General features: G+C 36.9%; 2 protein-coding genes across 4 annotated transcripts; one reads left to right on the top strand and one right to left on the bottom strand.

Moving 5' to 3' along the window:
• The first annotated feature begins 275 nt into the window (after positions 1-275).
• rasl12 (RAS-like, family 12) lies at positions 276-5,541 on the top strand. The gene is made up of 6 exons (XM_079453810.1): positions 276-439; positions 534-646; positions 804-860; positions 2,162-2,235; positions 2,516-2,706; positions 3,993-5,541. Exons 2-6 carry the CDS (start codon positions 535-537, stop codon positions 4,309-4,311), a joined length of 753 nt encoding a protein of 250 aa, XP_079309936.1. The 5' UTR covers positions 276-439; position 534; the 3' UTR covers positions 4,312-5,541.
• A 2-nt stretch (positions 5,542-5,543) lies between these two features.
• LOC306892616 (uncharacterized protein) lies at positions 5,544-10,599 on the bottom strand. Of its 3 annotated transcripts, none has more exons than XM_079453780.1 (6): positions 10,218-10,599; positions 9,666-9,733; positions 7,146-7,508; positions 6,550-6,660; positions 6,267-6,357; positions 5,544-5,942 (listed from the first exon to the last, which is right to left on the bottom strand). In XM_079453780.1, the coding sequence occupies exons 2-6, from the start codon at positions 9,703-9,705 to the stop codon at positions 5,615-5,617; spliced, it is 933 nt and encodes a 310-aa protein (XP_079309906.1). In that variant the 5' UTR covers positions 9,706-9,733; positions 10,218-10,599; the 3' UTR covers positions 5,544-5,614. The 3 variants fall into 3 exon arrangements, with proteins under 3 accessions (XP_079309906.1, XP_079309908.1, XP_079309907.1); XM_079453782.1 differs by having other exon boundaries at positions 9,611-9,733; positions 10,218-10,270; XM_079453781.1 differs by lacking the exon at positions 10,218-10,599 and having other exon boundaries at positions 9,666-9,753.
• Positions 10,600-10,830: the final 231 nt, after the last annotated feature.

Here is a 10,830-nt window from a genome sequence, read left to right as displayed (position 1 = left end):
GTTTGGTTACCTACATTCTTCAAAGTATCTTCTTTTGTGTTCTGCTCTCATTTTGGGCTGAATTATCCCTTTCAATCAAGAGTTGACATGCTTACAGTAGTGGTTTATGGGAGGAAAACCGTGGCTCACTCGTGTCTCACCAAACATCCAGGGTTATTTTTGTTCATGGAAGGCGTGGTTTCACTTCATAGATTGGGACAGTCCAGCCCACTGAATCTCATCGTTCCGTCAGCATTCAGCACCCCCCCCCAACCCCCTGCCAACATCAGCTCCACAACTGGGAAAACGAGGAAAATTACTTTACAGACGGATCGACAACACTCGAGCCATCCTGGACACGCGTGTTTGAGTTTGGAAATTATGTTTATACTGCAACCTAACAGGATCCAGCTGTTTTAGGGAGAGCGCTGGTGAGAGATCAGACGTCAGTATCATCCAGGTATGAGCCAAAGAGCAAAGCGCATGTGATTTCCGAGCCGCTTCTTTACAGATCTCAATCTTTTGATCTTTCACTCTCGTCCTCGTTCCTTCAGAATGTCTCTGATGTTTGGGAAAGCAAGAACGTGCAACATCGTAACAGTTCCTGAGCATGAACCTTCAGAATGTAACATTGTGATTTTGGGGGCTTTGGGTTCTGGAAAGTCAGGTATGATTTTATCTATAACAATCTACTTTTAAAGTCGCCACAAAAAGTGAATTCTCATTCTTTTTCAAAACGAGACTATTTTTAAAGGATGTCCCATGATCCCGTTGGGAAATATTCCGAAAATGAGACTTACAGGAAGTTTGTTTGTGTCCCACAGCTCTGACTGTCAAGTTCCTCACAAAGAGATTCATCAGTGAATATGATCCAAATCTTGGTGAGTCTCTCAGCCTTTGCTTCTCAATCCCCTATGCGTTTAACAGACGCATTTCACTGTGATTTTGTAACCACACTGAATTGATATTATTTTACGTTACTACAGTTTCAAATACAGACACGGGGTATTGCTATGTGTGTGGTCTAATTTGCTTCTCTCAGTCCTTAATGTTTATTATTAAATTACTTCCTTTCAAGCTGTTTTTTATTCATTTTGAACAATGTCCCTGGAGATGAAAACTTGAGCCTGTTCGTAGCTCGGGATATTTGATGGAATGCTCCACGTCAACCAAGTCGCTGGTGTTTCTTGTTTAGGAGACATAAAAACTGAAATGAATGTAGATTGCTGAGGTAAAATCATCTCGATTTGTGTATATTTAATAAGAAATGTTTGAGTTCCTTTTGAGATCTTCCAAAATCTAGATTTCAGATTGCAGACTTGACAAACCTGAGAAATTGTTGAGATCTCTTTGGAAACTCCTATTGAGACGTTCGTAAGATATCCGAGACGTTGATGTCTATGAGAAATAACTGAGATATTAAAGCGATCTGTGTTTTTTCTTTTTTTCTTCACAGAGCAGAGTACTATAGTCAGGCATTGCTCTTCTTTATTTAACCGGTGTTAGGTTGGTCTGACCCTGCACAAGCTCTGGTCACAATTGTAAATACCTCGTCTTCAGAGAATTACAAAATTTTACGGTCTCACGACACGCCAATACACAAACGCAAATCCGTTTATACATATCACTACCGCTTCACACTCAAAATAGAAATAAGTATAAGTACATGTCTCTTCTCAATCACTATATGCAAGGCAGATATTAATTATGGCTCAGTCAGTGCACCAACCCATCCAATAAAGAGGCAAATATAAAAATATCAAACTCAAAGTAAATATAACAAAAACTTGTGGAAAACAGTGATCAACACTGAAGAAAAGAACATTACAATAAAGTTAACCCATGCTCCACAACACCCTCATTCCAGCACATCTCTTTCCCAATTGAACAAATAAAACATTAATTTCTTTATTACAAAACCAGTATTAAAAATATACAATACAAAGCTTAAAAGGGCTTAATAAATGCCTTCATGCTCGTATAGGCATACGCAATTCTAAAGAAACATCTCCAATAAAAGGGGAAAAAATGACAGGAACAGAAATCCATTAGCAAGGAACTGGATGAAAAGAAAGCACAAAACATTAAACTGATACACATCTTTCATATTCGCTGTGAAGACAATCTTTGGGGTTTCGGTTCTTCAAGAAACATACTATAGTTGTTTCTGATCTATTCTCAGAAGACACGTATTCCTCCGAAGAAGTGGTTGACCAACAGCCGGTTCTGGTGAAAGTGATGGACACTGCTGATCAGGTAACAAACTCCACATACTTTCATTCTTACGGTTAAGACACTTGATATAGTAATAATCGTACGTTTCTGTACAATTCCAATCACACAAATTGATGTAAAATTGTTTCAAATTCCAATGAGATCAGGCTGACATATCAGATGATGGCCACTTGCCAAATGTTCCTGATGCTGAGTTGCTACGGCAGGTCATGAGTTTTTGGAATGTGGCAAATGCATAACCATCAGAAATGTAACTTTGCCGAAACGGCACAGAATATTTCTCGCTCTTTCTCCATATCAGGATGGACCGGTCAACTGTGAGCGTTATTTAGGTTGGGCCAGTGCCTTCTTTATCGTGTACACCATTGACAATCTGAGCAGTTTTGAGATCTGCCAGCAGTACATGGAGACGGTGACTCTTTACACGAAAGGCCTGCAGCCAGAGGCACCTGTGATTCTTCTGGGAAACAAACTGGACATGGAGCGATACAGGTAAATGAAATCATTCCTATATTTCAGCACATTGTGAAGTCGTAACCTGCCAAAATTCCTGCCTGAGTGAGTGTATGTGAAAACATCTGAAACTAAGCAACCAAGCATAACAGGAAACGGAGCATTTACATAAAGTGTATTTTTGTTAGTTCAGCGAGAATGAATGAAGTGCGGTCTGCTAAACGACAACAGTTAGGCCCGGCATCCTCCAAGTATTTGGATTTTCATCTTCACGACTGTAAAACATTAATCGGAAATGATCGTTTTGCACACCGTATGATGCAGTATCGCATTTAAAATGACAAATATCATCAGTTTAGGTAACCACAGATTTACATGTGCTTCTTTGCCAACAACGCTTTTAGCAAAACATTTTACTGCTATTCCTTTAAGCTTCTAAAAGGTTTTCTAAGATCTTCCTTGACTGTGTTTGAAGCAAATACTGTAATCAGTGAGAAGAAATCAAGCCTTTGCGCTTCTTTTTAAAGATGATTTTTATTACCGTAACACACTTATGATTCAAGTAAAAACACATTTAAGAGTTTAAAAGTGTGAAAGAACATTTTTGAATAGAATTTCAAGTAATCTCCTCATTTTTACTCTCTGTCACCCTCTCTGTTCAAAACATGAAATTGCAGGTTACTTTACATGAGCTACTTATCTTTACACGGGTTAAAAAACTATTCTGATCTAACACCTGCTGATGTGAATTCTTCAGTCATGTAGGTTAAAGGCATCATTTCTGTAAGTTTGCTTATGCAAACGTATGCACGCATCATAAGAAAAGTTTACTGTTGTTATATTGCATGATACTGAGGTTTATTGTCATTTGTTTTATTTTCAAAGACTGATGACCAAATCCTGTACATGTTACATAAGTCAGTACTATTTATTATAGTATTTGGTTATGTATTATACACTTGACACAAAGAGATGTAATTAGATCAACTCTATCCATCTTCATCAGCATTTCTATTACATATAATGAAACAGTAAGGTTGCACAGTTTGGCATTCTTTGGATAAAGCGTCTCACAGATACATAATTCACTGAGAATTGTATTAAGAAACTATAAAGATTTCTACTTGTATGTGACGGACTCTATTGGTGGGATGAAATATGAAGGATAGGAACCATTGGAACACCATTAAATGCTATTGGGATAATACCCAAAACACACAGGGAGTTTTCCGATGGTCTTCTGTGATTATGTGAGAAGCTACTTAATGGTTCATGTATGCTATTGATAGGCCTAATGGACATTATTTGACACGTCTCTGTCTCAGACAGGTGAGCAGGTCAGATGGCGCCGTCCTGGCCTCGCGGTTCGGCTGTCTGTTCTTTGAAGTTTCCGCGTGCTCGGACTTTCTGTCGGTGCAGAGCATCTTTCACGAGGCCGTACGGGAGGTGAGACGGCAGGCGGAGAGGAGCAACCTTCCGCTGTTCATCAGCGAGGACAAGGCCACCATCAGTCTGTCATCCACCTGTTATAAAGAGCTCCCCGCCCCGGCCACGGCCAAACTGGTGACGGTGAAGTCTTCAAGAGCTCAGAGCAAACGCAGAGCTCCCACGCTGACGCTTCTCAAGGGCTTCAAGATCTTCTGATGCTGCCATCTTCTGGTCTACATGAGGAAATACATACCGGCGTAAAAGGTTGCAAAAAGCGCCTTGAGTTTGTTAAGGAATAGTTCATGAAAAGAAAAATGAGGATTTAACCGAATTTACTTTTACTTTAACCACGCACAAATAAATGACGCTTCACCGGTGTCGTTGATTCACCCAAAAGTTGAATATCTTGACCCTATAGTGAGCTTACAATCACTTACAAATGTTTTTTTTATTGGGAAGCCAGATGTAGAGGGATGAATACATATATCTTTGTGGTATTTCTGATCCTTTAGACACAAATCTTTCTGGACTATTGGACTTTGTTGTCAAGATTTCAGGGGAAATTTTTTTATTTGATATGTGATCGTTCTCGCAGAATTGTTTCAGTTATAGTTACAAATATTTAATTGAATTTAGGGTTGCCAAACAATGAATCGGGATAAATAACATCCAGAATAAAAGTTTGTGTCTAATGTCTAATGTGCATATTTATTTTGTATTTATAAAAACATACACAGACATGCATACATTTCAGAATTGTTTTTAATTAATTTACATTTATACGTTATTATTATATTAATAAACATTTATACATAAATGATTGGTATCAAAATAACTGTTTAAATAAATGCATGTAAATATTTCCTAAATATGCATACATGTACTGTAGGTGTATGTGTTTATACATACAAAATATATTATGTAAACACAAACTTTTCTTCTGGATGCGAATAATCGCGATTAATCGTTTGACAGCCTCATTTTAATCCCCAAATGTATTATGAAATAACTTACAATTCATTGCACAAGAACTGAACAAAACAACATTTTAATCACATGATATATTGTTATTTTACCAGTTATGGTAATTCATTTTTTTTATTAAATTTGATCTATTTTACCAACTATAAACATTCCATTCTAATCAAAGCAAAAAGAGGTGCTTCAAAAGGTTCTTCGATGCCATAGAAGAACCTTTTGGTTCCATAAAGAACCTTTAACAAACCATAGAAGAACCTTTCTGTTTCTTTAGATTATAAAAATAAAGAAAGAGATGGTTCTTTGAAGAACCTTTGACTGAATGGTTCTTTGTGGAACTAAAAATGGAACTAAAAACTAAAAAAAACTTGATTTTGCTCTGCTTAGAATGTAAAGCAGTGTATTTAAGTGTAGTGAAAATGTAGATACAGAACTGAATACGAGTGAATAAACCAGACATCAGCTTCATCAGCAGTCATCTTCGCTTTTAATATTTATATAAAAAAATGACAACCAAAAGGATGTTTTTGAAAGGTCTAACTTAAAATGATGAATTGTGGATGCTTGGAGAGAGGGTTTCTATATCTTGACCCTCAATGTGAGACTCTTCAGTCTCATCGTCCGCTATGGGTTCAGGATATAAAGTGGACACGTTGCCATCCTTCCAGGTCACCACAATCTCTCCGGGCTTCAGTTCCTCTGTGACTTTGCAGTCGTTTAAAGGCTCTTCTGTATTGCTGTTCTGCATGAGGGGAACGCAATAGGTTTTCTCCTCCGTGACCTCTGTAATGACCTGCTGCTCCTCCATTTCAGGTTTCACTGCCGTCACTTTTGTGGATGCTCTGTACTTGGCTATTTGTTTTCTGCTCCTTGAATGGACAAACAATCAACGTGTTTACAATAAATAGAAAGAAAGATCACAGATGAGATCTCTTCAATACCTCAATTATACATCAATGAGATTAAAGATGATGTTTCAGAAGACATCTCAACGATGTTTTAATCCGAGCTCAGATTTGTCAAATCTGTGATCAAAAGTCAATATTATTGAAGATCTCAATATGAACTCAAACATTTCTCATCAAATATACCCAAATGCTAATTTTACTTCTACAATCTACAACACCTCCGTGGTCTTAAAAACAGATTTGGTGTCTGTTGAATCTCACTGATGGTGGAAACATGTTACGCACCTGTTGCCCATCATTCCCATGACCAGCAGCATACAACCAATCAGAAGACCCACAAAAGCGAATCCAAGCATGGCAAATTTCCACGATGTTGCTGTAAAACACGACATCAACAAGAAATGTGTGTCAATTTCTAACATCCATGTTGTACATTGTTAACAGCGTTATTTATGACGTAAAGCGCTGTCACTTTACTTACAATTTAGGATGATATAGCAAGAATTTACATTTTTAGGGTACATTTTGGGTGTACTGTCCCTTTAAGAGTAAGATGGGTCAGACTTACGGTCCTCTGTGCGGTAATACCATTGTAAAAACTTCACATGTTCGTCTGCCTTTCTGCGTTCCGGCTCTTCAAAGTCAGCCTCAAAATCTCCTTGGCTTTGTCTTTTGGATCCTGTGAGGAGTAATAAAGATGTCACGTGAGGTGGAATATTGTATCTGCCTGTAAGCATGACGTCATTAAATCTAGCATCTTTTCGTAGCAAATAAACTGAAACGTTTTTCTCAGATTCTCAAAATGCTAAAATATTGAATCATCATTTTAACATTCATTGAATGTGGTGCAACAAACACCAATTTTATTATAGATCATTTTTTAATCTTAATAATAGGCCTATATAATTCGTTTTTCATATTACACTTATTATAAAGAAGTTTGCTCTTTCAATGTTCCCACATAAGAAAATACTGTAACATAATATAAATGGGTTAGGGTATTTACCATAGTAAACCGAACTAAAATTCCAAGATACTATCGTTTTTTAACCATATACTATATATAAAGTATACTACAGTATTGGGACTATAGTTAACAATATAGAACGTATATACCACAGAAACAAATATGTCCTTAGAAATACGTAATATATTTTGACTCACTCATTTTGTTTTGACAGATATCACCCCCATCTAGAGTTGTCCACTTGTGCTGATCTGCGACCAGACTGACTTTTCTCCCCTCCGCACTCAATGCCAATGAATTCCTTACGCTGAGAATCTGTTGAGCTTCACACCGCCACCTGATGTGGTCACCAGCCTTACAAGCAGCGGCTTGGACATGTTCATTGTCGAGAAAGGAGAGACACCTGAAGGTGCCTGTGTTTACCAGGTACCACTTATTTGTCCAGAACCACTGCTGGTGCTCTGAATCGGGGTCGCATTCCTTTAAACTAACTATTCTATGAAGACCGTCCTCTAGACACAAACCTTCTTTAACACTGCGGATCATAAATCCCATTGTACCTTAAAAAAAACAATAACTGCATTATTATTGTTATATAATTATAATATCAACAATTTTGATTTCATATTACTGAAACAAGACAATAGGTTCAATGACAATCAGGTGAAATGCTAAGTTTGTAATATCTGTTTAAATTATAGATTATAAAATAGAAAAGTCTTAAAAAGTACACTGAAGAAATGAAATTCTTCCTAAGTGTCTTTGTCATGTTTTGTATCTAAACATTCTTAAATCAAGAAAATCTTAGAAGATATTTTTTAATCTTACAAGATATTGTCAGTCAAATCCGTTGTGTCGGTATTACTAGATTTGCAGGCGGCATTTGATACAATTGACCATTCTGTTTTGATTTCTCGCTTGGAGCATTGGGTGAGCATTAAGAGCAGTGCTCTGAAATGGTTCCAATCCGAAAATGAAGGTTTTCTGTTAGTATGGCGGATTTTATCTCAGAGGCAGCTCCCTTAACGAGTGGGGTCCCTCAAGGCTCTATCCTCGCTCCAATGTTATTCAATTTGTACATGCTCCCCCTTGGAATGATTTTTAGGAAACAGGTCTTCTCCTTCCATTGTCATGGAGATAAGGACATGTGGGCTTGTTTAGCTGAAGTTAAAACCTGGATGTCCCTAAACTATCTACACCTTAATGAAGGCAAAACTGAAAATATTGTTTTCGATTCATCAGATATCGCTGGCTCCCATGTCTTAAACCTTGGTCATCTGTCCTCAAATGTGAAACCAGTAGTGAAGAATTTCCGGGTCTATTTCAATAGTGCTCTCAAGTTTGCATAACAGAGCAGTACTGTAAGTAAAACCATTGTTTTTCATCTGCGAGTCCATTTCTTCCCTACAAGGACTTTGAAAGGGTAATTCATGCGTTTATTTCAACAAGGCTTGATTTCTGTAACTCCCTCTACATTGGCATTAACCAAGCATCTTTAAATCGACTTCAAATGGTTCAAAATGCTGCTGCAAGGCTCCTTGCTGGGGTGCGTAAGCGAGAGCACATTACTCCGGCATTCATTTCGGTGCATTGGCTCCCAATTGTTGTTTTTCAAAGCTTTGCATGGATTAGCTCCAGTGTATCTGTCTGATTAATCATCTGGTCACAATCCTGGAAGGTCTCCGGCAAACCAGAGACTTTTGAACATTCCACGTGCTTAACGGAAATTGAGAGGCGGTCGAGCATTTGCTGTTGCAGCTCCAAAACTCTGGAACAGTTTACCGGTCATTGTCAGAACTGCCTCTACAGAAAACGTGTTTACAGCTAAACTCAAAACTTACCTTTTTTATTTTCGCTTTTAACTGTATTTTAATTGTTTTACGGAGGGGTCTGATGTGTGCTGGGATCTATGTTCTGTTGTATATAAATGTTGTTATTTTTCTTTGATTGTCCGGCACCTTGGTCAACAATTTACAAGTTTTTATTGGTGCTGTATAAATAAAGATGAGTTGAGTTAAGTAAATCAATCGACAATTACTTGACAAGAAAAGTGACCTAAGATATTAAGTCTTGTTTTATGAAAAATAATATAAGAATTAAGTAAGGTTCTGGTAAAAGCAAGCAAAAACATTTGCCAAAATTTTGTAGTCAAAATAAACTTGAATAAGGTACTTGAGAAAAAGGTTTTGCTTGTTTTTACAATAAACCTACTTAATTCTTATATTGTTTTTCATGAAACAAGAAATATATTAGGTAATTTTCTTGTCAAGTATATTGATTTAAGAAGTTTTTGATATTTTGACTAAAAACTGGACAAAAATGCTTAGTAAGAATGTCATTCTTTGCATTGTAATTACAAGTAGTGAACTATAACATATAGTGTGATCTTTTTTAAACATGCACAAGTAACGTTTCAGGAAAAATACAATTAATCTTTGCAAAAAAAGGTATTAATAAAAAATGGGACCCCAGAATTATCTTTACCATCATATTTGATCGCCTTGTTTGATTTACACGATTGTCATTGGTGTAATTCATAATCTACATACACACACACACACACTAAAAAAACTCACAATGCGAAATATCTAAACGGTCCCATTCTAACTATTAATAATGTAATTATTTATTTATTTATTTTGGATATAGGGTGAAACAATACCCAGACACATTCTCGACAGGTTTTGTGAGAGTCTGAGGTTAAGCTTGTACTATACCAGGCCATGCGCAGCACAATGTTATCCATAACAGCAGCATTATTCCGGTAATACTGTCTCAACAGAGCCTGTTCAGACAGAAATAAAAAAAACTTTACTGTAACACACCCAAAACAATAAAACATATTGAGTTTCTTCATGTTTGCAATTGGATTCTTAAAAATTGTTCGCCCGCATCACATCCAAAGTTTTAACACGTCAGCTTGTACAGAGATTCAATGGTGGGATATACAAATTCTCGAACTACACAATGCTTTGCATTTAAAAAGTGTGTTGTTACTACTGTATCGCTACAGGTTAGGAGGGTTCTGTATCATAAATATCTTTACTTTCAGGTTTCACGTTTCTTTGCATTTAAAATGACTGAAAGACATTAAACTGAAATGAGAAAACACATCATTATACATTATCGTAACAAAGATGACAAAATGCTGTAGTGCAGTACTTTGTGTTTACTGTCTTAACACAACAACCCAAAGCTTAAGTATTGAGCGTCATTCAAAAGATCCCCGCTGAGGTTCATTTTAATAGAAATGAATGAATGGTACTCACCCTTGGAGCAAGCAGGCGTGAGATGAAACAGAAGAAACGCTCACACATGTTGTGAATGCTTCAACACAGTCGAGACTTTCCAAAGTTCACGTGGGAGGAGTTCCTGTCATTCCCTTCATTTTATTGTGCTGTAGGATTTATTACTATATTCACCCACTGAAACACTTTTATAAGATCATGAAGGAGTTTATTGGTATTCTTTGACTCATTTTAAAAAGCTGTTTTTCTATATTCTTTTGGATTAATGAGGACAACGTTTATGACATCCAGGAAACATCCCAAACAACAATCTTGAAAGTAAAATGGCAATAAAATAAACAGTCAAAGTCAAAGAATTCATACACACGGTTTATTTTCGGCTTTTGACTTTAAGGTCGTGTTCAAGGATTTGTGTAAATGGCATTGTTTGGATAGCCTTGCTTCAACCTTATCATGTTAGTCCAGCAGAGTACAAATGGGAGGAAAACAGTCTGTGACTCCTCGGTCAAATACCTGTGTGCCTGTTTGCACTTGCGTTGCATTTGATATTTTATAGCGAGACTTTGAAGCCGCTCCGGGTGAATGAACTAGATGTCAACACAGGTGAAATGCCATTTGTATCTTTTTATGCAGT

The sequence above is a fragment of the Barbatula barbatula genome (assembly GCF_947034865.1).
Source record: "Barbatula barbatula genome assembly, chromosome: 1".
NCBI lineage: Eukaryota > Metazoa > Chordata > Actinopteri > Cypriniformes > Nemacheilidae > Barbatula > Barbatula barbatula.
Note: the sequence above shows the minus strand (reverse complement) of the source record. Positions and strands in the feature narration are given on the sequence as shown.

Coding starts and splice junctions, on each gene's coding strand:
- rasl12 (XM_079453810.1), top strand. CDS start 535: ATGTCTCTGATGTTTGGGAAAGCAAGAACGTGCAACATCGTAACAGTT. Junction 647..803: donor TTTGGGTTCTGGAAAGTCAG/GTATGATTTTAT, acceptor TGTGTCCCACAG/CTCTGACTGTCAAGTTCCTC. Junction 2,236..2,515: donor TGATGGACACTGCTGATCAG/GTAACAAACTCC, acceptor TCTCCATATCAG/GATGGACCGGTCAACTGTGA.
- LOC306892616 (XM_079453780.1), bottom strand. CDS start 9,705: ATGCTGCTGTTATGGATAACATTGTGCTGCGCATGGCCTG. Junction 6,661..7,145: donor TATCTGTCAAAACAAAATGA/GTGAGTCAAAAT, acceptor TACTCCTCACAG/GATCCAAAAGACAAAGCCAA. Junction 6,358..6,549: donor GTATTACCGCACAGAGGACC/GTAAGTCTGACC, acceptor CGTGTTTTACAG/CAACATCGTGGAAATTTGCC.